The sequence below is a fragment of the Stegostoma tigrinum genome, chromosome 11, assembly GCF_030684315.1.
Source record: "Stegostoma tigrinum isolate sSteTig4 chromosome 11, sSteTig4.hap1, whole genome shotgun sequence".
NCBI lineage: Eukaryota > Metazoa > Chordata > Chondrichthyes > Orectolobiformes > Stegostomatidae > Stegostoma > Stegostoma tigrinum.
In genome coordinates this window covers 25588880-25616650 of record NC_081364.1, presented here as the reverse complement: position 1 = coordinate 25616650, position 27771 = coordinate 25588880, and the positions used below count along the sequence as shown (strand labels likewise).

Genomic DNA, 27771 nt, shown 5'->3' with positions numbered 1-27771 from the left:
TGTGTGTGCTCTGCCATTCAATAAGATCGTGGCTGATCTTTTTGTGGCCTCAGCTCCACTTACCCGCCCTCTCACCATAACCTGTAAACCCTTTCCCGTTCAAAAACTTAACTATCTTAGTTTTGAAAAACATTCAATGAGGAAGCCTCAACTACTTCACAAGGCAGGAAATTCCATAGCTTCACCACCCTTTGGGTGAAAAAGATCCTCCTCAAATCAGTCCTAAATCCGCTTCCTTAAAGTCCTGCTGTTCTAGTTTCATCTGCCACCGGAAACATGCTCCCTGCTTCAATCTTATCTCTTCCCTTCATAATTTTATATTTCTATAAAGATTTCCACCCCCCACCCCCATTCTTCTAAATTCTAATGAAAAAATCCCTGTCTGCTCAGTCTCTCCTCATAAGCCAACCCTCTCAACTCCAGAATTGACCAACTTTAAGTACATTGAAGTCGTCGTTGGACAAGCATATGGACGTACAAGGAACAATGTAGGTTAGATGGCTTCAGATCGGTATGACAGGTCAGCACAACATCAAGGGCTGAAGGGCCTGTACTGTGCTGTTATGTTCTATGACCTACTGACTCTCCTTTGCACCCACTCCGGTGCCAGTATAGCCTTTCTCAAGTAAGGAGACGAAAACTACATGCAGTATGCAGGTGTGGCCTCACCAGCTCCATGTACAGCTGTAACGTAACGTCCCTGTTTTTAAATGTAATCCCTCTAGCAATGAAGGGCAAAATTCCATTTCCCTTCTGAATTACCTGTTGTACCTTCAAATCAACCTTCTGCGATAAGACCGGACAGGTGCAGGTTCCCTGTTCCTTCTGGTGGTTGTTATCTAGTTCCTGATTTTCCTATGTGAGCCTTTCTCTGTTCTGATGGCCTGGGCAATGAATTTGTGGTGGTTGACAGCTTGAGGCCTGCACGACTGTAATGTGCTTATTGGGCAAGCTAATTTTGTAAATGTCCTTCGCCTTAGGTTTTTGAAGTGAAGACCCTTTTTATAAAAAAAAAGATGCTTTGCCGATTGTTTCTTGGCTGAAACCGAACCAACCACGCGCCTTTTGGCCTGAAGGACAGGGTCCCCAGTTGGAAGGTGCCTGCCCCCTAGTGGCCGCCAGCGGTCTGGCACCCGGTCGTTGTGACGTCAGCACCGTGCGACGTAGGCCGTTTCGGATCCACGACTGCTGAGGTCAGAGGTCAGCCATGCAGCGGTTTGCGGTAGCCGGTGGACGGTCGTTGGTCCGTGTGTCCGCCTGTCGCCTGCCGTTGGCCTCGGGCAAGCGCTTACGGGAGGATGGCAGCACTGGGAGGCTGCTCCCTACGTGCTGTCATCACCGCGGTTTCAGGTCTGCTGACCGGAGCCTGGCTTATGTCAAGGAACTGATTCTGGGGAAAATCAACCAGGTTTGTGGCCGGGGCGGGGAAGGGCTTGGGAGGGGGACGAAGGGTTCGAAGAGAGTGGTTACGGGGAGCCTAGGCAGGGGTTCGGGAGGCAGAGGGGCCTGCGATGCATGGAGGTTTCGGGGGGCATGGGTGGGGAGGGCAGAGGCGGGGTTGGAGGTGAGGGGAGACTGGGTGGGTAAGAAGGGAAGGTGGATGGTTGGGAGGAGAGGATACGTGAGAGAATGAGAAGAGGGTGGGGGAGGGTTGGGGAAAAGGGCCCTAGTAAATTAAAAAGACGAGGAGACGACTGTGGAAAGATGGGGAAGAAATGGCGAAGGTCTGGGCCACAACGTAGTTTGGAAGACAATAGAGGGAAAAGAGACATGAGGATGGAGTGACGACCTAGCTGTCGGGCTCTTCCATACTCAGGCCTTCTAGTTCTGAGTCAAAACAGTTATGTCCTTGAGCTAACAAATATTTGTCAAATTGACGCTTCATTGAATTCATTTTGTAAGATGTTGCTGTATTGTTTGATGCAGGCATTTGATGTTAATTTACCTTTCAAGGTCTCTTGGACAGCCTGTTTAAAAACAAAAGGTGTACTATTGCTAAGCTCAACATAGGTGTGGCATGTAACAATGTTTACTGGTGAATTTCTACCAAATTGTGATAAGTATGCCTAAATTCACTCGGTTGTGCATTTCAGTTCTTAAAAACATGTGTAGTAGAATAAGTGCTACTGACTTTTAAAATGTGAATTTTCTATCTTCATGAGAGGATTAGAATGCAGAAGTGAGAGTCAGTATTGCAGCTGTTTTTCTTTAAGATTATGTATATTTATTTTATCTGAATACCCGGTCAGAGTTCTTGGACATTGGTCAGCCACTAGCAGGTTATTGCATATGAAAATACAAAGCATATATATTAGGGCCTCTTGAACCTACTTCATCATTTAACTAGATCATCGTTTTACTTTTCTGTCTACTCCATAACATTTGACTTCGTTAAGAAATAATCTGTTTAACCTGGCCTGAAAGTGCAATGTATCCACTGCTGTCTAAGATCAGACTCCTTATGACTATTGATGTCAGTGCTTTACAGTCAATAAAGTACCATTTTTGAACTGTAATCATTCTTGTAATATCGGACACGTAGCTAATTTCTAATTGCAAACACCCCCACACCCCCCCCCCCCAAAAAAGCAGTGTGATTATATTGAGTTTTTTCAGTGATGTTGAATAAGGGATTAAATATTCACCAGGACACTGGGAAACTGACCTATGATTTGATTTAGTGCCATAAACACTTTTACATCCAGCTGTTCTGTCTGGTTCGTTTTCGGAGACCCTCACGGACTTGATGCAATAACAAGACACTGACCTGTTTAGAAAAACACAAATCCTTTTATTACCAAGCAAGTACAAGCTGTGGAGAATCACTGTACTTAACCCGGCACAGAGTGCAGAGTTTCACAAGTAATTCTCCCCGAGCAGTGGACAGTCCCCACTTTTTATACTTTATTAAGTACATAATACATAAAACAATTTCACATCTCACAATGACATGATACATGAAACAATTATTACAACAGACAAAGACAGGATACCAAACAATTATTACATCAAGAACATAAAAGACCGGGATATAGTATCAATTGTTGGTGAAGTGGCTGCTAATGGCAGGAGGCGATTTCAAATTGTTATCAGGACAGATTGTGATTTCAAGTTGCTGGTGTGTCTGGCTACAACAAAGTCAGTGCCCTGGCCCCTTTGTCAGCGACAGAAGTTACATGCTTCAGAAGTCTCTCACCATTACAAATGTTCCTCACTTAACCTTATTTGAGACAGTTTAATTCTAATTTTATTCAGTCAGGAAGCTTAAGACAGTGTCTGCATACTGACGCGAGGGAAGACAAGGAGTTACAAAGTCTTACAATGAATTCCTAGCTGGGCAGGAAACTTCAGGGCAGTGCCTGCACACCTATGTGTAGGCAGATAAAAGACATTAATTTATAAAAGTATAGAAATCAATGGGATTTTATTCCATTAACATCTCAGTTATACCATGTCATTTAATGCCTCATCCAAAAAATCCACAAGACAATGGTCCCTTACAATTGGCACTGAATTGCAAATTCAGAGAGCTGGTGCAGATACAAAGGGCTAAACTGCTGTCTCCTTCACTGTTACAGTTCTTTGAACACTTGATTTATGAATGGTGTCCCAGAATTGGAAAATCCAATTGGTTCTCTGTTTACAGAAATGGGAAGTGAAGAGAAACCAAGAACTTATACAAGATAACAAGGTGTAGTGCTGGATGAACACAGAAGACCAAGCAACATCAGAGGAGCAGGAAAGCTGACGTTTCAGGTCTGGACCGTTCTTCAGACCCTTCATTTCTGCAGAAAGGTCCAGACCCGAAACGTCAGCTTTCTGCTCCTCTGATGCTGCTTGGCCTGCTGTGTTCATCCAGCGCTACACCTTGTTATCTCAGATTCTCCAGCATTGGCAGATCCTACTATCCAAGAACTTATAGATCCATTATTGCATTTTGAAAAGACATGGCTAGAACCTAGGTAGCCCCTTACAAAAACTTCTGCCCCGTAAGTGTGTTTGATATTAGGACATCATACAGTGCTTCACAGGCAAAGATGTAGTTTTGAAATGTAGTCACTGTTGCAACAGAGGATATAGCAAACACTTTGCAAAATCAATGTAATAGCTGAATCATAAGGAATTAACAGTAACTTAAAGGCCATACCATCTATCTTAAGGATATTGGTTGAGGGATAACTGTTTGCCCAGGAAACCAGAAGTATTTCTCTGCTCCTAAGATAGCACTGTGGGATCTGGTAGCTATATATTGACCTTTGACATAGTAAACATTGGAAAGTGCTTCACAAGAGTTTTATTAAACAAGATATAATAAATTACGAGATTCAAGATTACCTAGTGCTTGGTGGTTGAGATTTCACAGAATTTCTTAAAGGAGGGAAAAGAGTATCACAAATGGGGAAGTTTGGAGAGGGAATTTCAATGCTTAAGAGTCTTAACAACTGAAGTCACTGCTTTGACAAGAATCCGTGAAATTATGAGGCACTGGAATTGGAAGAGCACAGGTATCTGAATGTTGTTGAGGAGAATGTAGTGTAGGAAGAGGCAAGGCCTTGAATATCAGAATGAGTTTTCCAACTGGGGCTTTGCTAATCTAACAGTTGGTGGGGGTCAGCAAGCGTGTGTAATGAATGAATGGGGCCTTGTTGTGGGTTAGAATACAGGCAATACTATTTGAAATTTATGGATGATGGAAGAGGAGAGGCCAACAAGGAATGCATTGGGACAGTCCAGTCCCAAGATAATGATGACGTAGATGAAGGTTTTAGCAGCAGGGCAGCTGAAGCACTGGCATAGTTGTCCAATGTTTAGATTTAGAAATAGCCAGTCTTTGTAATAGTTTGAGTATGTGGTTGAAAGCTCATGTTTGCATCAAATGCTGTACTAGGGTTGTGAACACTACAGCATTGCACTGAAATCTCATACTTGATTATTTATTCTTTGCGCTGACCTTTAGTTCCCGGTCTTCTGACTCTGAAATGAAAGGGATACAATTGAAGAAGGAGAAAAAAACCTGGTTTAAATTGGTTAATAAAAAAGATTATGTATTATAAAGAATCTCAGGTTATACACTTTTTTCCAGAAAGAAGTTTTTCCTTATCCAGAGATCAGTAATGAAGAATTGGAAGAGATTAATCAACTTGTTGTACCTGTGGAAAAATTTTTCAATGACGATGGTATGTTGTTTTGCCTAATATTAGTTGCGTAAATTTTCGTGATAGTTAAGATTGACTTTGGTTTATTTTCTCACTCTTTATTAAATTTTTGATACTTCTAAAACTTTCCAAATTTGCTGCCTTACCACTAATCTTTGCCACGTTATATGTTTATTTTTTTCAATTTGAAACTGTCCTTAACTTCCTTGGCTTATCCTCTTCTCCTCCAGGTATATCTTTGCACCATGAGCAATTGTCTCAAGTATCTGCTGTTGTTCATCAACTGTCTTTTCTGCTGAACTCCTTTCCCAAAATTTTCCAACGAACTCTACTGTCATTTCTTTGTAATGACATTTATTAAAGTTTAGCATAGTTGTTTCCAATCCAAATTTCTCACTGTCAAAGTGAATGCTAAACTCTACCATGTTATGAGACCATAAGACATAGGAGCAGAAATTAGGCCATTCAGCCCCTTGAGTCTGCTTGCCATTCAATCATGGCTGATAAGTTCCTCAACCCCGTTCTCCTGCTTCCCACCCTTGACCCTTGATCCTGTTAATAATCAAGAACCTATCTATCTCAGTCTTAAATGTACTCAATGACCTGGCCTCCACAGCCTTTTGTGGCAGTGAATTCCAGAGATTCCGCGCACTCTGGTTGAAGAAGTTTCTCCTTATCTCCATTCTAAAAGGTCTTCCCTTTACTCTAAGGCTGTACCCTCAGGTCCTAGCATCTTCCCAACATCCACTCTGTGCAGACCATTCAATATTCTATAAGTTGAAATTCGATCAAAGGAAGATGGTTTCAGTTATTGTCAGTCATCACAGTCCCCGCCTACTTCATCAATGAGCTTCCCTTCTTCGTAATGTCAGAAATGGGGATGTTTGCCAATGATAACACAGTGTAGTGCATGATTCGTGATTTCTCAGAAACTGAGAAATCCCATGTTCAAATGCCTTAAGATACAAGCTTTGACAAGTGGCATTTACCGTTTGTTCTGCACAAGTGCCCAGTAACGATCATCAACAGCAAGAGATAACCTAGCTGTGGCCCCTTGGCATTCAATCACATTACAGTCACTGAATCCCCCACTATCAACATCCAGGGGGTTATCATTGACCAGAAACTGAACTGGATTAGCCAAATAAATATAATGGCTACAAGAGCAAGTCAAAGGTTAGGAATCCTGTAGCAGGTAATTTGCATTGTGATTGTCAAGCCATGTAAGGCACAAGTCCAGAGTGTGATGAATACTCCCCATTAACCTCGATGAGTGCAGCTCCAACAACACTGAAGATGCTTGACATTGGAACAAAGCAGCCAGCTTGTTTGACACCACATCCACCTAAGCATTCACTTGCTCCATCACCAGTGCTCAAGTAGCAATAATGTTTGCCATTTCTCAGAACAATTGCAGAAATTTACCAAGGCTCCTCGGACAGGACGTTCCAAACCCATCAGCTCTCCCCATTTAGAAGAGCAAAGGCAGCAGATATTTGGGAACACCATGACCGATAAGTTCTTCTCCAAGCCATTCACCACCTGATTTGGAAAAATGTTGTCATTGTCGTGGGTTAGAATCCTGAAATTCCTTCCTTGACAGCACTGTCAGTATGCCCACATCAACTGCTGTTGTGACATTGATTACCTCAACCTCTCTACGCCTCTCACTCCTCCCACTCCTCCAACCTGTACCCTAAGAACGTGCAGCCGTCTGCTCCAACCCTGACCTCACTATCAAACCTGGTGACAGGGAGACGCAGTTGTGGTATCGCGCACTGAACTTTAAATCGCCGGGGCCAGGCCCCAACACTCTCCAACACCTGCTCCTACCGCCCCCTTGATCATGACCCACCCAAACATCATCTCCCAGATCATCCATAACCTCATCACCTCAGGTGACCTCCGATCCACAGCCTCCAACCTCTTCGCTCCCCAATCCTGCATCTCCCAATTCTATCTCCTTCTCAAAAATCATAAACCCAACTGCCCTGGCTGACCAATTGTCTCTGCCTGCTCCTAACCCACCTAACTTAGCTCCGCTTACCTCGACTCTGTTTTCTCACCCCGGCCCAGGAACTCCCCACCTAGGTTCAAGTAATCACCCGTGCCCTCCACTTCCTCCAAAACTTCCGATTCCCTGGCCCCCAATACCTCATCTTCACAATGGATGTCCAGGCCCTTGTGTTCCCCTTCACACTGCTTAAAAGCTCTCCACTTCTACCTCTCCTGCAGGCCCAACCAATCCCCCACCACCAACTCCCTTATCTGCTGAACTCGTCCTCACCCTTAACAACTGCTTCCTCGACTCCTCCCACTTGCTACAGACTAAGGGGGTGGCCAAAGGTATGCCTGCCTCTTTGTAGGATACGTCGAACAATCCCTCTTTCACAGCTACACAGGCACTATCGCCCACCATTTCCTCTGTTACATCAATAACTGTAGCAGCGCCAGCTTGTGCTCCCACGAGGAGCTCGAACAGTTTATCAACTTTACTAACACCTTCAAGTTCACCTGGACCATCTCTGATGCCTCTCTCTCCTCCTGGACCCCTCTGTCTTCATCTCTGGTGACCACCTCAAAACTGATATCTGTTTCTAGCCCACCGACTCCCACAGCTACCTAGACTACACCTCCTCTCACCCACCCTCCTGCGAGAATACGAACCCATATTCCCAATTCCTCTGCCTCCGCAGCATCTGCTCCAAAGGTGAGGCGTTCCAGCCCTGAACATACAGATGTCCTCGTATTTCAAGAACCACAACTTCTCCTCCTCCTCCTCGCGCCCCCCCCCCTCCCCAATCAAAGTGGTCGAAAACACCCTTGACTACATCTCTTACATTTCCCACACCTCAGCCATCACACCCGCTTCCCGCATTAAAACCAAGACAGAATTCCCCTTGACCTCACATATCACCCTATTAACCTCCAAATTCAACGCATCATTCTCTGCCACTTCCGCCACCTGCAATCTGATCCCACTATAAAGAATATATTTCCCTCCCCACCCTTATCTGCCTTTCTGGATGGACAGCTTTCTCCGCAACTCCCTCATCCGCTCCACACTCCCCACTAGCCCCGCCACCCCCCGGTACCTTTCCCTGCAAGCGCAGGTGGTACTACGCCTGACCCTACGCCTGACCCTTCCTCTCCCCCCTCCTCCTCCCCTCCCTCCCCTCCCTCCCCTCCCTCCCCTCCCTCCCCTCCCTCCCCTCCCTCCCCTCCCTCCCCTCCCTCCCCTCCCTCCCCTCCCTCCCCTCCCTCCCCTCCCCCCTCCTCCCCTCTCCCCCCCCAGGCTGCAAAGAAACCTTCCACATCAGATAGTTGTTCACCTGCACATGCGCTAATGTGGTCTATTGTATTCCCTGCTTCCAATGTGGTCTCCTGTAATCAGTGAGACCAAGCAGAGACTCTGAGACTGCTTTGTCGAACACCTACGCTAGGTTCAAATCTTCCCACCCCCGATCTCATTCCCAGGACCAGATCTCCCCCGCGATCCCCGCCTCATTGACCTGTCCGTTTTCTCCCACATTATCTGTTCCTACCACGTCACTGACCAATCCCCGCCGCCACCTAGCTACATTCACCTTAACTAGCTTCATCCCTGCCTCCTTGACCTGTCTGTCTTCTCTCCCACTATCCACTCCACTACCTACCTGCTATCACCATCCCCCTATTTATTTCAGAGGCCCCTTCCATCCTCCATTTCTCAAGAAGTGTCCTGAACCGAAACATCAGCTTTCCTGCTCCTCTGATGCTGCCTGACCTGCTGTGTTCATCCAGCTCCACACTGTGTAATCTCAGACTCCAGCATCGGCAGTTCTTACTATCTCGAAACAAATTCCGCTACTTGCTTGAGGGCAATTTTTTGCCTAGCCAGTGAAATCCATGTCTTCTGAGTGGACCAGTAAAAGATCTGCAATAGTCTACCTTGGAGGGTGGTGTAGATAGATTGAGTAGTGACTTATGAAAGGGAATTGGCAAAATTCTTGGGGGAAATAATTGCATGGGAATGGGAAAGGTCAGGAGAGTGGAATCAATTGGCTCCCACTAAGAGTTGGAACAGGCATAATATGACAAATCGCCACTTCCAGTTATGCATTGTGTACAAAATGGATTAGGTAATTGATCCTGTAATCTTCTACCTTAATTAAAGTGACACTGTTAGGATTCCTTTGCTTGACAATTACATTTTGGAATTTAGAATGTAACTAGTGTGATCGTTTATGCAAAGAGGACAATGCATTATTGTAGGTATGTGCACAGAAGTAGAATGGGGCTTTAAACTGGACAAAGTCAGTATATACTAAATATATCTATTTTAACTTTTGAGCCAGAGGCGTTCTAATGATGAAGCTAGCTCAAGTAGTTGAACATCAGATAATGAGACAAGTATTGATGATTAAAATTTGTGTAATTACAGAGAAAATTTAATTTTGCAATGAAAATAATCATCCAGGCATTAGAAAGTAGAATCCTAGCATGGTTATAGCACACAAGGTTGCAATTCAACCTGCATGCCTGTTCGAGCTCGAAAGAAGAGCAAATCAGTGCCTTAGACTGTTGCCTGCAACCTTGCAAGCATTTAATCTTCAGATAATGATATGGACCCCTTTTGGAAGCCATGTTTGAATTACCCTCGTCATAACTTTAAATTTGGTTAACTTTAAGGAGCTAACTATTTTTTAGTACTTTTTAGTGATTTCTGCTTTATATGTAAAGTTACTTTTATTTTGTTTTAGCTCAGGGATAATAGATTTATGTCTCCTCAAGTAAGATAGTAATAATTCTTCACACCGTTAATCCACTTATGTTGTTCTGAGTGATGTTCAGGTTCACGCTGTAAAGGTAAAACCATCTACTTCATATGTGCAGTCATGGCAATCTGCATTGCCAGATGGTGGACAATATCCAAAAAGGAATTTCATTACAGTGCTGATGATATAAACTTAATGATGCCTGTTATTACAAGTTAAAACAGCATTTCTTAAAAACTAGGAAATGTAGACATGAATGTTGGAACTGCTGGACCATGATGATTAACTGCAGTCAGCAGTAAGGTCATGCAGTCCTATCTTCCCTTCTCAGCAAAAATGGAAGAAAACAGGGTTTTTTTAGATTAGATTCCTTACAGTGTGGAAACAAGCCCTTTGGCCCAACAAGTCCACACCGCCCCTTGAAGCATCCCACCCAGACCCGTCCCTGAACACTATGGACAATTTAGCATGGCCAATCCACCTAGCCTGCGCATCTTTGGACTGTGGGAGGAAACCGGAGCACCCAGAGGAAACCCACATAGACACGGGGAGAATGTACAAACTCCACACAGACAGTTGCCTGAGGCTGGAATCGAACCCTGGTCCCTGGCGCTGTGAGGCTGCAGTGCTAACCACTAAGCCACCATGTCACCCAAGTTATTTCATATGAATAATGACATCTGGTACACTAGCTCCTTTATCTTTTTACTATCCACAGTGCTTTTCTTCCTCATTGTTAAGGGGTTAATCCATAAAACTGATGAGAAAGTGGCAATATTGATATTTGTGTAGTTCTGATTTAAGATGTGAATGTAGACTGTGTTTGAATGCAGATATTGCCCAGGTTGCAAATTGCATTAATTCAAGAAACGCTTGGTTTTTCAAGTTCAAATCACGATAGGCATTTTTAAAACGCAACTACTTCTTATAAAAAATCTTGTTTTGCAGAATATATCTTAATCTGTTGAAGAATGATAACCTGATTTGATATGATTAATATACTTAAAAATGAGTTATCACAAAAATGAGAACTTCTCATTTGTTGGTCTATCACCTGTAAGTAATTTGGTTTTAGTTTACTGTAAATTGTTATCAAAAATATATTCAGAGCTATTTGCTGATTATATTTGGGTTCAGGAATCAGTCTTTTTTAATAAATAAGAAGCAAAATTGCCTGAAAATGCTTGTTAAAAAATGAATGCCTTTGCACTCAGAAGTTTTAAATGCTTCCTTGAAGGCCAGCAAACAAATGAAATTATTGCTAACTCCCAGTGAGGATTGATTCTTCTTAGGGCTGGGGTCTGCTTTTAGCATGATTTCAGTTTTGATGAACTGATGCAAAAATTGTGGAAATTTTGTGTGCCACAGATCTAATTTATACATACAGTTCTTTGATCTTTTGTGCGGATTATGCCAATAATATCAAGACCCGAATGCATCAGAACAGGAAAACTGCTTACCTTCTCATTTTGAAGTAAAGTTGATGAACAAACAGGGCCACACATGTTTTTGTATTTGTTAAAAGAATGTTCAGATAAATGTCTTGCGTTAATGTTTTTCTTTTTAGTTGATTCAAAAAGCATTGATATGCATGCAAGAATTTCACCAGAGACCATGAAAGGACTCAAAGAGCTGGGTTTGTTTGGACAACAGGTTCCTGTAGAGCATGGTGAGTCTGTAAATACTGCAGGATAAAATCATTGATGTCGAACTTGTATATAAGGGGAGGTGATGGCCTGGTGGTATTATTGCTGAACTGTTAATCTAGATTCCCAGATAACGTTTCAGTGTGGGGACCTGGGTTCGAATCCTGCCATGGCAGATGGTGGAATTTGAATTCAAGAAAATGTCTGGAATTAAGAATCTAAAAATAGCCGTGAAACAATTGTCAATTATTGGAGAACGCCATCTGGTTCATTAATGTCCTTTGGGGAAGGAAGCTGCTGTCCTTACCTGGTCTGTCTTGATGTGACTCCAGACTGTCAGCAATGTGGTCGACTCTTAACTGCCCTCTGGGTAATTACAGGTGGGTAATAAATGCTGTCTAGCTAGCAATGCCCTCATCCCATTAATGAATAAAGGAAAAAAAAAATCAAGGCATTGAAAATAACAGTGCATAACACATAATAGTTCTTGTGACTACTTATTTTGATGCTGAAACTCAAACAAAATACAGTAATTGTATTAATCTGTTGATGGGTGTTCTCTACAGGTGGTCTTGGTCTATCAAACACCATGTATGCACGAATTGGTGAGATCACTTCTTTAGATGGGTCAATTGCTGTTACGTTAGCGGCTCATCAATCTATTGGACTGAAGGTATTTGAGATATTTGTAATATCTTTCTCCAAGTATGTTGTAAACTATCGATTTGAATTGAAGAAAAGCTATCTCCTTCCATTCAAGAAAATCTTCTAAAATAAAGTAGTTGTGGTGTTGTGGACATTGGTTTCAACTTGGTGACAATTTTTGTGGGCATTGAATTAATCTATAATGTTGAAATGTAAAGAAATGTAGGTAAGCTTTAATCGGTTTCTCCACACAGTTATGTGGTTTCTTTCAGCCAGGTGTCTTTTCTTTAGGATGCGGCATTTCAAAACTAGGGGTGCATTTTTATGGTGAGAAGAAAGAGATTTTAAAAAACACTTGAGGGGCAAATTTTTTACACAGCGGATGGTTAGCATGTGGAATGACCTTCCTGAGCAAGTGGTGGATGTGGGTACAATTATACTATTTAAAATATATTTTGATAAATACATGATTAGGCAAGGTTTGGAGGGATGTGGGTGAGGTTCAGGCAGGTGGGACTAGTTTAGTTTGGGATTATGTTTGGCATGGACTAATTGGATTGAAGGATCTGTTTCCCTGCTGTATGACTCTGTGACCCTATGACTCGGTATTTGAACGTCTAGCTTGGTATTGCTTAATAACCATAACTTGATTTATTCCAATGGTACCAGAAGTGGAATTAGCAGATATCAGTCTGGTGTGGTTCTTAGTATATACAATTGGCATCTTACTTTATGCCCCTGTAATGCAGGGGAAAGATATCTTACCACTCACCATGACTCCAATTTTTCCTGACCTATCCTGGATTCTTGACAGTCTGCTTTCTCTCAGGAGCTATGTTCTGGCATTATCCAGCACTTTTTTGAAAAGCACATTGCTAGCGAAGTCAGATTTTAATCTTCCAATGCAAACGTTGGTTATGCAAATTTATGATGTTCCGTATTTTCTTTCTGTAGTATTTTCTATGAAACTAATTATTTGTTGCTAACTTCTGTCTGTAACTGAATTAGCTTCAGAGGTTAAGGTTTCTTTGAACCATCTGGACTCCTTGACTACCATTTAAAGGATAGAGAATTCTCCATCAGGACATGGAGGGTTCTTCTATTTGGTTAGAGTAGATAGAAAGTGAAGATAATATAGGAGACATTAGTTAGAAAGCAAAGCAGAAAGAGAAGTATGGTTTTGGATAGTTGCTCTATTGAGAAATGGAGTGGCAGACAAGAATATAACTGCAACATGCCCAAATACAGGAGAAGAGTAGAGAAAACAAAAATGGAAGGAGTTATAACTGAAAAGCAGGGCATTTAAGTTGTGGAAGGTGAGCATTTTTTTTTACTTTGGCTCATGGTGAAAATACTAGTTTGAGCTCGTGGGGATGATTGGCTTTTCTCTGCAGTGTAACATTTTATGGTTCTGGATAATGGCGGACAAAGATTGCTTATTGGAAATAAATAGTTTGAAATTATACCCGAAATGAAGACAATGGAAGGGAGTAGAATGGTATGAAATCTGCCAATTATACAATTTTCTTTCAATGGTCAGGGATTCTAGGTCATGAATGAAATGTGCAGCTTCAGAGAATAGGCTGAAGAAGCTTGAACCCTAGAGACTCAAATGTTGTTTTGGTTACTATTGCTACACCTGCCCCGACACCTCACCCCTATCCCAGGCCCCAAGAAAAGCTTCCGCATGAAACAGATGTTCACCTGCACATTTGCTAATATGGTATACTGTATCCGCTGTTTTCGATGTGGCCTCCTCAACATCGGGGAAACCAAGCAGAGGCTTTGTGACCGCTTTGTGGAGCACCTACGCTTGGTTCGTGACAAAGACTGCACCTCCCAATCGTGAACCACTTCAACTCCCCCTCCCATTCCTTGGACGACATGTCCATCCTGGGCCTCTGCCAGTGCCACAGCGATGCCACCCAAAGGTTGCTGGAAGAGCCCGTCATACTTTGCTTGGGAACCCTGCAGCCCAATGGTATTAATGTGGACTTTACAAGCTTTAAAATCTCTCCGCACCCACCCCAACCGCATCCCAAAACCAGCCCAACTCAACCCCACTTCCCTGTGTCCTTTCTCCCACCTATCCACTTCTCCCACCTCAACACCCACCACCACCTCCTACCTTCCAGCTTCAACATTGAAATGGAAACAAATCAAGTTTGTCCAATCTGTCCTCATAGTTGCTGTGATCTATTTTGGACATATATTTATTATCAAAAAGATGATATCACTGTGATAGAGACTACAGCTCTATGCCTTTATTTAGTGATCTAGATATTTTCTGCGTATATGTAATTTGTTATCAAATAGAGCAGAAACTGATCTTTGTTTATTTTTGCATATATTTAGGGAATTCTAATTGTTGGCACTGATGAACAAAAAGTCAAATATCTGCCTAAACTAGCAACTGGAGAACATGTTGCAGCTTTTTGTCTCACAGAACCAGGAAGGTAAGAAGGGAACTTTGGATCAGTCAACCAATAAAGGTGTACGATTCATTTTCCCTGAAGTTTTTTTTAGTCTTTTACGATATGTAGTCTGTTGTATATTACAAAGTAAGTAACATTTTGAAGTACTCTGCTAATATGAATTGTGAAAAATTGAAATATTGCCACTAAGTTGTGTCACTGCCTTTTCCTATGCATATTGTGATTGCGGGCCATAAAATGTATATATAACAAGTCATAGTGTGAAAAGGAGTATTTATTGGACTTTATTTCACTGTGTTGTTACAGCAGAATAAGTTACATGGGTTATAGGTTTGTGCAAGAGGGATAACAATGCATGTTGCTACTGGTATTGTGATATGCTTCTTCAACCAGCTGGTCAGAGCTGATTTATCAGTTTCATGCTGTGCTTGAAAGTATTATGACTGGTTGGAACACGATATGTTTGATCTGTTCCGTCCTTGAATTTTTTTTAAATATACACCTCGGCTGAGAGTGGACCCACTGATTTCTCAGTGCTGGAGAGACTCGTATTGGCTTAGGGATCCAGTCTACCATTCTCGTTTGTCTTGAATGCTTTGAGGAAATCCTACTTGTTGTCACCAATTAGCTGTCTTAAAAATTACGTCAGATACCACTGTGATGCAGAGTCAGGAACCAGAAATGCTGCCATCTCACAGACACAACTTTGTAGCCACGTGTTCATATGTCAAGAATAGCAGAAATATTCTAAAATCTAATGACCTTGGTAAGCCCCTGGGATGATCTTGTGGACCCTTTGGGGTGGAGAGACGCGTTTGAAAGCCTGTTCTGAGATACATATGGTTATAGTAATTAGCTTTGTATACTTCTGGTAGCCTGAGGTTAATTTTGGTCAGCTGTCCATCAGTATCTGTCTTGATAAGCGCAGAGTTTAGTTTTTTACTTTTTAATTGTTTAAATGTAGCCATTTAGCCTGATATACTCATCAAATCACTTAAATACTTATTCGAGTAGCATTTAGACAGCATATCTAAAGGCCAGTTGTTTGCCACAAGGCAAAAATGGCAACTTAAAAGCAGGGAATGCAAAAATTCTGGGTTATGTTAAATCTACAAAATTGTTGTTGCAACAGTGTGATTCAGCTTTTCTCTAAAGCTTGTGTGAAGTTTTGTGCTGTTACAGTGTGCACCTCAACCTGCTGCATGGCTTGCCTTGTAATTGAGCTGAGCGACATTTTTGCATGGGATTTTATATCTCCTTGTCAATTTCAGGGCAAAAGAAAAATTGCACTTTATTGCTTTATAGAGGGAGGAGTATTATTATAATTATTGAATGATTTTATATTGCCTCACTTGGCATAGCCAGCCTGTGATCAATACCCCACAGGCTTGCCACTGTATGTTTCTGCCACCTTTCGCAGTCTCCCTGTCTTCTAATGAACTATGCCTGGTAATAGAACCCACATTTCTGTTTTAACCTTTTAAAATTGACAAAAGTATCGGTGGCAATATTAGGGAGGGCAGTTTCTCATGGTGAGTTGTAGTAATCCAGAATTAAGTGACTGAAAGGATGATAGAGGCTGGTTTGGTAATACCTTTCAAAAGTTGACTGAATGCATGAAGGGAAACGGTTCATAAGGATGTGTGAAAATAACAAGTGGGATTGATTGGGCACTTTGAAAAACCTGCCCAGTGGATTTTTCTGCGCTGCGTTATTCACTGTTGATCACACCCGATCACAGCTCAGGTGCAAGCAGTGATCACTGTGGTTATTAAAATGCTGTCTATCAACATTTGAAACACATAACCATTGTCATTCTATTCATCATTTTGTTATTCTAGCTGATATCCAAAAGCCTTCTTTAACAGAATTTTCTGTGTATCAGCATCTACCTCATTAGATTCCAGCTTGCAATAACAACACTTAAATATGAGTCCTGTCTCGGATCTCCTCGTTTTTGCCACTTATCAGGTGCATAGCCTTACAGTTTTAAAATTGTTCCAACCACTGAGAATGCTGGAAATTCCTGTAGTGAGTACCTCATTTCCTGACTCCCCAAAGCTGACATCTACAAGGCACAACTCAAGGCTGTGTTGGAATAGTCCCCACTTTCTTAGATGAGCGCAGACCCAACAATTATCGAGCTTGATATAATCCAGGACAAAGCAGCTCGCTTGCTTGGCACCACATCCACTTCTGACACTCAGCAGCAATATATACTATCTACACGATGCAGAAACTTGCCGAAGATCCTAGCGCCTTGCAAACTCAAGACCACTTCCATCTGGAAAGACAAGGGCAACAGACACATCTGAACACTACCACTTGCAAGTTTCCCGTAAAACCATTCACCATCCTGACTTGGAAATATATTGCTGTTCCATCACTGTCCCCAGGTCAAAGTCCCCCACATCTCTCCCTAACAGCATTGCGAGTCTACCAATAGTCTATAGACTGCACGGTTAAAGAAGGCAGCTCAGCACCCCCTTCTCAAGGACAGATAGGGGCAGACAATAAGTGATGGCCAGCCAGTGACACCCATGTCCCATAAATAGATGAAGAAGAAGAAACTCGGCAGGCCTGGTAGCATCTGTGAAGATATGAACTGGGTTAATGTTTTTTAAGTCTGGTTTGACTTGCCTTTAGGACAACTTAAAATTGTCACCGCTTGCACTAGAATATAGCATCTGAACTTGTATTCATTGGATACTTATTATTTTTATCCCTTAACGTAGATATAATATTCAATATTGCAAGTAATTTCCATGCTCTCTCGCTCTTACTTATTATTACTCTCATCCTCGCTTCAGCTTATACGAAGCTGATTTTGTCAACAGCCAGTGTTGAAAATTGGTTGTCATAAGCGTATTTGCCATCATTTACTGCATAACACTCAGAAGATACCCTCCGACTTAAATATTGATCCTAACTGTCATGACCCAAAAACAAAGACGAGGCTGATGAAGTTAGAATTAAGATTTTGGTGTATGATTGGCATGTCCTGGTCCATTGACTTTTTACCATATCATGAAATGACTAGTTGCAAAATTCATGTATTTTGTTTCGTAGAAGTTTTAAATTTTGCATTTGAAATGCATGCTGTGTTCCATCCAGAATAGGTTGAGAGAAATGGTATGGGTATTTACAGTAAATCTTATTTATCTCAATTTGTTGTTTGGACATTGACATCACTGGCATTTATTGTGCACAGCTATTTGTCTTTTGTTTTAAAAAAAAGAGTTTCTATCCTTTCACATTGTTATGGACTAGACCAAACCCCCTTCAAATATAACAAGATAATAGCCTTGACTCCCAAGTTTTTCTGATTTTTAAAGGCATGTGTCCTGGATGCAATTCATTTGGTCAAATTACCAGGCTTGAAGCTTCTATTTTAACTGAAGTTTAAAAATAAATAAAAGAAAGAAGTGGAATGACTTAACACTATTGAAAAACCTAACAGAATAATAGATTATTTAATAACTAAATAGCAACTGTTCCAATATAATAACATCTAATAAACACACCCTTAGCAAAGGCAAATTCAGTCAAATAGATTGTCCCACATGCAATTCTAGCGGCAGGAAGAGTGCTCAAGCTTTTAGCTATAACAGGGACAGGAATTACAGCTTCAAGACCCCAGCAACTGCTGAAAGCTAAAGCTAAAATCTTGATTCTTTGGGAGCTAGACCCCACCTCTTCATGTGCTTCTATAGTTCCAACTTAAAAAAAAAAGCCAAAGCTAGCTGGGCTCAGCAGACAGCTTGGCTCCAAGTTTACAATATTAGCTTTCAGAACAAATCCTTCTTAAAGGCAAATCTCAACACTATTCAGTTAACTCTATAGCGGTTTGACATTAGTGAATAACTTGCAAACTATTCTAAAGGGCAGTTAAATGACTTATTATAGGGCTAAGAGTCTGACTGGTTTCAAGATACCTTTCTGAAAAGATTCCATACTCTCTCACTGTTGGTGGTCAAACGTAACATTTTACATTCAGCTTCTTTAAAACCAAATTCACAAATTTAACTAATGTAATTTGCCCGCTGATATTAGTTAGCCTTAACTATTGGATCATTGATACTTTGCCATATGTGTAATCCATGGTAATTTTAAATCATGTTGGTCTGCATATTTATTTTTCAAATGACTCATTTTGTTGCTGTTCTTCGGTAGCAGATTCCTTAGTCATGTTTAGTATAAACTGCACTGCAGGCTTTGAGCTGTAGCCTAGATTAGCACTGCAATGCAGAACTGAACAAATGCTACATTGTTGAAGCAGTTCTCTTTCAGACAAAAATATGCATTGCTATACCATGCAAAGAATAGGAAGTTCATTGGACTTGAGACTGACATACAGTTGTCCACCAAAATCACCAAAACTGATTATCAACTGATCACTTCCCCTTATTTATTATAATAGGACCTTGTTGAAAATATGAAATAACAAGGCGTAGGGCTGGGTGAACATAGCAGCCCAGCAGCGTCAGAGGAGCAGAAAGGCTGACATTTCGGGCCTAGACCCTTGTTCAGAATTTCTGAATTTCTCCATTTCTGGAGAAGGGCCTAGGCCTGAAACGTCATCCTTCCTGCTCCTCGGATGCTGCTTGGCCTGCTGTGTTAATCCAGCTCTATACCTTGTTATCTCAGATTCTCCAGCATCTGCAGTTCCTATTATCTCTTGTTGAAAGTATGTTGGCTGTTAGATTTTCCTACAAAACAATAGTGACAACACTTAAACATTAATTGACTGTGAACAGTTTAGGACAACCAGATGACATGAGAAACGTTTTATGGAATACAGTTTTGTGTGGGTTTTTTTTTTGAGCGATGTTATACGTTGGGGTAGCCTGTGTTTGAATCACCAATGTAGGTATGGACTGAGGCAGGTTCATATAATACTTGAATTTCTGTTCCAGTTGGGAAAAGCAAATCATGCTGAATGAAACCCACTTCTGTAGGAAACGTGCATAATGAATATAGACAATATCTGCTCTTTAACACCTATCACAAGTGTTCATTAATGTTTTTCCAGTGGAAGTGATGCAGCATCGATTCAAACCAGAGCAACACTCAGTGATGATGGACAGCACTATTTGCTCAATGGTTCAAAGGTGAATGTAATGCATAAATGATCTTGACAATCCTAAGCTTATGAATCTTTAACCTTATTTTTAGACTCAAGAATCAGCTACATACCAAGTTTTGAGATAGTGTTCTCCTTTCTGGTTATTCTTTAGCTTAAGATTAAAATACAGAACTATATTCTGAATCCTTCTACATTGAAAGTAATTTACAAAATCCATTCCCATTGCTACATAGCCCTTTGCACTGTAATGAGTAATCCATTATGTTGTGTGTATTTAGATTAACATTGCACAGTGTGTTCTGCAGTTCCTCTGTTCTGTGTATCTGACTGCAATTTTCATTGCACTAAACTCACTAAGAATAAATGGTAAGAGTCCCCTGTTGGTCAGGTAGTTAAAAAGAATGAGTAGCTGAGCCATACAGATTAAAGCCCTTGTTTATATCTCTGGTCTGTTCAGGTTAGCTGATCTCATTAGGTTTCTGTAATTGAACTGGAGATGTGGCGGAAGAAAAATAGCTCCATCTCCTCTCAGCCATCCATTGACTTCTGACAGATTGATCTAGTAACCTAGACAACGAACAGGGTTTTCATAATATTAACACTAATGGGTATTTAAATTTACACTACAGAAATACAGGACCCAAACAAAACTGAAAGAATAATCAGCCAACTCTGTTCTAACTACAGTTCCTTTTAAAACAAAATGGCAAATAGAAAGCTTCTAATTACCATTTCTCTTGGTAGCAAATATGAACCTTCAATTTGCCGATGTATGAGAGAGTTCCTAATTTAAATGCTTGCTTTAAGTTTAATAAGAAATATTTGGAGTTAGAATTGTACGTTGTGTTTATGAGCTGGAAAGGCAGATATGGATACATGTCCAAGAAGCAGTTATAAAAGCGAGGGAAGCTTTGGGTGCAACAGATGAGTGTTTGGAAATGAATGTGTAGGCTGAAGGAACAACTGTTCTGGAAGACAGTTCTGGCTTAGTTCAAATAGTGGAATGTCTTCTAATTCACTTTGACCAATGCAACTGGAGATAGTATCAAAGGTCAATACATAAAAGAATGTCTGATCTAAAGTGCCAGACGTATCTGCTTGGATTATGTCATCAGTTTCTGCAGAAAGGCTTAAGCAATATTTTCTGATCCAAGGCGAGAGTGCTGTCAAAAGAATTAAGCTAACAATGTAAGATGTGCTGTTAATGGAACTAGTTGTGGAAGGATGCGGGAAAAGCAACAGCCATTTATCTTGTTTCTGATGGCTTCTGCTGCAGATCTGGATATCAAATGGTGGAATTGCAGAAATTTTCACAGTGTTTGCACGAACAGAAGTGATTGACAAAGATGGTACAACTAAGGACAAGATCACAGCTTTTTTGGTGGAGAGAGATTTTGGTGGAATTACCAGTGGGAAACCAGAAGACAAACTAGGAATCCGTGGATCTAATAGTAAGGCATTCATAATGCTGTCATGCACACTTTTTAAATTTTCTAGCTGTTGTATAAAGGATTTACAAACTTGAATGTTGGTTTACTGTTTCTTGTGTTAGTTTATAGTGTTGCTGTCTTTGGTTAAATAGTGAAGACAAAATTTTTGCTGTTAACTGCTCGCTATGATTATCAACAGAAGTTGTTTAAATAGGAGTGTTTTTGCAAAAACTGATTTGTACTAACGAGGTGTTTTTTGCATATTTTCAAAGCTTTCCTTTAAATCATGGATGGTGAGAGTGAATGTTGAAATACCTTTTTTCTCCCAAGTCACACCAGATGCTCAGGGAAGTTCTAAGAGTAAAATTGGAATCATGTTTCAGGCATGCCACTGAAATTGAGATAAAAATAAGGTTTCTAGTTAGCAAAGATTGTAGGTATTTCTCAAAACTTCTCACTTTCAACAATGTTTTAGAATATTTGCATTAAATCACTTCTGTTTTAAAATAACCTAACAAGGTTTAACCGTAGTTTTCACTGGAAAAAAAATTATCTACAAATATTTCAATGTGCAGCTTAAACCCCTGCAGAAAACTTTGACATTATGCTGTAAGATGCTTTATCAGGCCAACTAGCAACATCTGCTGTTCAGGAAACTTATTACACATGTACCATGTTTTAACTTGTTTTGCGCAGCAAATTGCTAGAAGTATCTTGTTATGGCAGTACAAGAAAACAAGTTTTTAAACTTGAATGACTAGGGCAGCCAACTAGGTATTTTCTTAAACCAGTTAGATTGAAGAATTGACAAGTGGACAGCACAAGACTGATAAGTAAATGAAAGTTAGAGTGGATGAATTCAGTGTCATATTAAAGAATGTTATATTGTTTGGAAAGAGTGCAATCTAATACATATTGAAATAGTTAATGTTTTAACCAGGTTGAGTTAGAAGCTTGCGATGTTTACTCTGTAAAATGTTGTAACTGAGTAAAGATTGGCTCCAGCACTAATCTTCACCAAATGGCTTTCCAGGTAAAACCATGCCATGTCACTGCTTCTCATCAAGCTCATATACTTCAGAACAAGCATTCTCAACAAAAACTTGGAGCAGGTTTCAATTTTTTTTCTCCCTGTGGCCCTTAATTTTAGGCTAAGAAGGTGGAAAACGGACACAAACATTTGCTAACTGCACATGTTTTGATTATTTCTATAAGCTTGTTTGATTATAGCATCACAAGTATGACACTTATTGAATTAAAAATTACATTCTTTACTGTGCAAAATGCTAATTGCCTTTTTTCCAAATTTTTCAGCATGTGAAGTTCATTTTGAAAATACCAAAGTGCCAGTAGAAAATGTCCTGGGAGAAGTTGGTGGTGGATTTAAGGTACATTGAGAATTCACTTTAGATTGCACATTCAAAATATTGATTTTTAAACTGCTCTTTATATTAATGACAAAATAATAGTTGGACTTACTGTTCGCAGAAGATTTGCACATTTTAGGAATGAGCAATGTTCAATTTGTTAAATTGGAGTAAGTATTAAAATGTAATGGTTATTTGTGATGCTGCCCAGAAGACACACATTTAAAAGGTAGACTGCTTTATATCTGCCTGATTGTTTATTTAATTCTCATATGTTCTGCACTTATTTTGTCTTATAATGCAATAGTAACATGCATAATTTGATTCTCAGTGCTATGTTCTTAAATGTTGATTTCTCATTCCTGGATGTGCATCTGATTTATTACTTGTCGAACCATATTACTCTTCTATTCTGCTGTAATTTTTTAAAATAAAGCCTTCTAAATAAAGTTATTAACTTATCATGTTGCTCCTGTACTCGACTCCCAGCAATAGACAGGCAAGTAGGAGTTCAGGAAAAAATCCAGAGTTTTAAGTTTGCAGTGGCTATGTGATACTGTTTTTGTATGTTCTGTGTTGAATACACCAATAAAAAGAGAAGGAAAAATGAAACATTTAATGGATTTAACAAAAAAAAAGCTTTCAGTTGCTACTCAAATAGGAGCTTCTTTGTCTTCATATTCATCCCCTGACAGCAGGGTAATTCTGGTCAACCTGTCCAACTCCATCAGTGATTATGCTGTTGTTACTGCAAATCTATTTAGTGTTATCCCAGCCTGACCATCATTATAGGACAGGTGCTGAAATTTAAGTCTGAGCAAGCTCAGGGTGGCAAATACTCAGGAGCTGTATGCCTTGCCTTTTTAATGAACATTCTGAATCAAATTTCCAAGTTATCATCTTGCATATTGTGAGCGGTGAAGGAATTAGTTGCAGCAAATGAATATGGGATAACATTGTGGGAGTGACATTCAGTTGTGTAGAAGATACTGCTCCACATTTGTAGCATAGGAGGCTGATTCCCATGAGAGGCACTTACATGTTGTCTGCTTGTACCGGAGAGATTGCAAGCACAATAGTCTGACTTCACAGACATTAAAAATCAGCCAGTAAGTTTATAGGGATCACTTCACTCATTCACTCTTAAAATAAAAAAAAATTAGCAACTTAGATGGGCCCTAGATATCTTCTAATCCATCTGTTGAGAAATATTACTGCACAATCTCTGAAGCAGGTGGGACTTGAACACAAGTCTCCTGGTTCATTGGTAGAAACAGTATGCATTACAGACACTATAAAGATGGATCCCAGATATTTTTAAAGATCTGTTCAGAGATATATTAATACAGAGATATTAAAGAGGCTTGAACCTGGGTCCATTGGCTCAAAGGTAGGGATATTGACACCATAAGTCGGCCCTCATCTTGCCCATTCAGCAACTTGCAACTGAAGTGCCTTTATTTTAATGATGCTCTGCAAAGTTTGGTGGAAGCACAGAGATCAGTTGCTGAAGGAGTGTGAAAGCTTTTGCTGATAATAATTCAAGAGAATGACACATCCTTCCATGTGTGGGAGCAGCAGTTGTAAAGCCACTTGCTGTGTAACATGAGTAGATCATGCAGAGGAGGCACCAGGAAGTGGAAGGGGGATCTTTCTTTGGGAGGCATCACATTGCAGGATTTTCTGGGAACACGAGCGCTCCATTGGGATGAGGCTTTGTTTTAGTTCTGTTTCAAACCTGTCAAGCATCTTGTTATACATGTTCAACTTTGTGAGGTTATTATTTGATTTCCTTACAGCAGAACTGATGTAACTTCTCTCTACACGTGAGCTAACCTATCCTAGTTGCAACCCACTTTAGCCTGGTGATTATATCACAAACCAATCCCAGCTTCTACATAATGCTCTAAATAAGTGCCATGCCAATATCTCAGTTGGTGGTTGAAGCGTTTGCTGAAGTTTTCATCTATCATCCTCCTCTTTCACCTTGCCTTGTTTTTGAAAGAACTGAGCAGCTGTGAGGTCATAACTATCCAAACAGAAAAGGGGTGGAGAAGAGATCAGAAGTTCACAGTGACTCCATCTGCAGTTTCCTTCACTGCTCATTAATAAGAAAACCATTTCCTCCTTCACACTGAGGAGATGATATGACCTGGACCTCCACTTGTCCTCTAGCTTTCCCTCCTGTTGTTTTGTACTATCACCATCTGCAAGACAGGAGGCTGTATATCATTAACTGAGTCTGTGTGTTTGGGCAGAATCTGCCTTTGCCAGAGCTCTGGGGGTTTGCTGTATTGCTTGCTGGTCCGCTTCAAAGATATGCTTGGGTGAGCATGAGAATTAGGAGGTGAACATTCAATCACTCAAACTTGCTTCAGTATTTGAGAAAATCATGGCTGACCTCAACTCCACTTCTTTGTCTGCTCCTTATAAGATGTGATCTGATATGATGAGTGAGTCCTGAGTGTGTCACAGTGAGTCATTGACTGAATGGAGACCGATGGTGCATTGAGCACTGAGAGAAAAGTTATGAGTTTAGAAGATTTGATATTCAGAAGCCTTCACTAGTCTTGATCACTTAAGTGAGGTCATTAAACTTTGTTCAACACTGCTGGCAGATCTTTGGGGCTACATCCTAGGTGTTGACTGTCCTTACCACATGATCCCTCCAAGCACCACCACTCCTCTTGACCAATCAACAACTTGCAATTTCTGATTCAGTTTGCACCTAAATCTGGGGGCCCTCCCTTGTTATAACATGGCTTTGCTATGAATAGGCAAAAACAGTAATGAACAACTTGTAATATATTGCTGTGAAGTCATTTTAGATAGGGGAGCTAACTGGAATAAATGGATGCTACACGGCTCCTGAAGTTTGCAGATGACACTTGGGCAGAAGACTTGTGTGATTCAGTCACGCCAATAAATCAGATCCCCCTCTTGTTAAATCTCTCTTTAACCCGCTCTACTTAAAATTGTTCGATGTAAATTGGTGCCTTCATCCCTGGAAAATACTTGTTTCGTTTTTCCTTTCGGCTGGAATGGTATAGTCATGGCAGATAATTAGATCTTGAAAATTCTATATGGTTGAATATGTGGTGTTGTCAGTAATTATTGCACTAGTAAAGAGAAATGCAACGTGTGTATTGCAAAACAATATGTTACAAGTGAGCATACAACAGCACATAAGATAGCTACATCAAACTTTTTGTGTCTAGTTTGTTCAAATAAATTGTTTCTTCAAATAAATTGTTTCTTCATGTTAAATATTGAATAAATGATTCAAGTGAAAATAAATGAATCAATATTGTGCTTCACATGATACATATTTTGATATTTTTTCCCCTTCTCTTCCAGGTGGCCATGAAGATCTTGAATAGTGGACGCTTTAGCATGGGGAGTGCATCTGCAGGAATGATTAAAAAACTTATTGGTGAGATTACAAAACTGAATCTTCGTAATGTAGGTACCAAAATCTGAATAAGCATCAACTTGATCCACACCTGAATCCAACTGCGAACGTTTGAGTGTGATTATTTCAATTTTAAGATTAGCATTACCACACATTGCCTACTCCTAGCTGATGGAAAGATTATTGTTGAACTTTATTTTATGGTTCAATGTTGTAAGCAAGAGTCCTGAACAAGGCATCTGAGCTAGTTGTTCCACTAGTCCAACTGTTCGTACCATTAACAGGAGGCTACTTTACCATATAATAGAGACATTCCTTTTAAAGTTGAATTAAACTAAAATTGCTACTGTTAGTTTGGAGGAATTGAAGATACATGGTGCTATTCAAGGAGGAACAAAGAATTTTACCAGTTTGCTGATCTGCATTTCCTTAAAATAAGTTAACTGGTCACTGAGCTCATTGAAGTTAATGGGATCGTGCTGTGCTACTCCATTAAAGTACATAATCGTCATTGTAAATTACTTACAAAGCGCTGCTCAGAAACAAAGTTTCTGGGAAATGTAATTAGGCACTATACAAATTAAAGTCTTCCTTTTTCTCTTTTTGTAGAGATGACAGCAGAGTATGCATGTACCCGCAAGCAATTTGACAGGAAGCTGAGTGAGTTTGGGCTGATTCAGGTACATTTTCATTTTGCTATTTTTGTAAATCATTGTTTAATGACTAGCTGCTTAACAAATCAAAACTTCTGCAACTAAAACTTTTTGTAAAAGTTGTTCTTTTTCATAAAATAGCCAATAATGAATCTTTCTTTTATGTAGCTGTACATTTATGCATGTTTCCTATAGCTGCTTAGCATAAACAATAATTTGTTTTCATCTGTTCATGGTATGTGGGTCACTGGTCTTGCTGGCAATTATTGCCTATCAGTAATAACCTTTGAGAAGTGTTGGAATGCTGCCCTCTTGAACGATTGAAATCCTTCAGGTCAACGTAAACAAGACTGTTAGCAAGTTGCACAGCACTGTTGGAATGGGAGTTCTAGGATTTTAACGCAGCAACCATGCACCTGTGTCCTGTGGATTATAGTTTCTTACTTTGTTTTGTATTATGTGAATTTACACAAACATGTAAGGTACCACAACTGATGGGACTGGAGGGTTCCCAAAGGACCGATCTGTCAAAAAAGTTCTACACACCAAATGCTGAAAGCACCAGAAATGGGGAACACCTGTTTGTGGTTGAGGGTGGGATTATGATTAAGGGGGCAGTAGAAGGAGGTGTCAGAAAGCTGGCGCCTGGCCTCGGCGATGTAGCGATCAGTGAGCCATACTACAACTACGCCAACCCTTGTCCATGGGTTTTATGGTGAGGTTAGGATTGGAGCGGAGGGCTGCACATTCTGTGGGGGAGAGGTTGGAGTGGGTGAGAGGGGTAGAGAGGTTGAGGTGATCGAAGTCTCGATGGCAGTTAGAGATGAAGAGGTAGAGGGAGAGTAGGAGGCCATGGGGTGGTGTCCAGGAGGAGGGGGTGTGTTGGAGGTGGGAGGAGGAGTCAGTAGAGGGAGGGTTAGGCTCATGGTTAAAGAAGTAAGCGCGGAGGCAGAGGCGGCGGAAAACCTGGCCAATGCCCAAACATGAGTTGTGTTCGTCGATGTTTAGGTGGAGGGGGACAAAGGTGCATCCTTTACAGAGGACTGACCATTCGTTCTCAGCAAGGGGGAGGTCTGGGGGGCTGGTGAAGACCTGGCAGGGCTGGGTGCTACAATCTTCTCTGGAGCTGCTAGCTGTGGAAGTGGTGGGTATGAGTGCAGCAGTGTATGCCATCTATAAGATAC

At 40.7% G+C, this 27771-nt stretch overlaps 1 protein-coding gene across 4 annotated transcripts in view; it reads left to right on the top strand.

Moving 5' to 3' along the window:
- The first annotated feature begins 1170 nt into the window (after positions 1-1170).
- The window catches only part of acad9 (acyl-CoA dehydrogenase family, member 9), a 49496-nt gene continuing 22895 nt past the window's right edge, over positions 1171-27771 (top strand). For 2 of the 4 annotated variants that reach the window (XM_059649853.1, XM_048547593.2), the window contains exons 1-10: positions 1171-1408; positions 5084-5177; positions 11481-11582; positions 12126-12232; positions 14560-14660; positions 19672-19750; positions 21002-21176; positions 22470-22543; positions 25880-25955; positions 26544-26614. In XM_059649853.1, coding sequence (XP_059505836.1) covers positions 1208-1408; positions 5084-5177; positions 11481-11582; positions 12126-12232; positions 14560-14660; positions 19672-19750; positions 21002-21176; positions 22470-22543; positions 25880-25955; positions 26544-26614 — 1080 coding nt within the window. In that variant the 5' untranslated portion in view covers positions 1171-1207. The remainder of the gene's footprint in view (positions 1409-5083; positions 5178-11480; positions 11583-12125; positions 12233-14559; positions 14661-19671; positions 19751-21001; positions 21177-22469; positions 22544-25879; positions 25956-26543; positions 26615-27771) is intronic. The other 2 variants (XM_048547592.2, XM_048547594.2) reach the window with 1 other exon arrangement.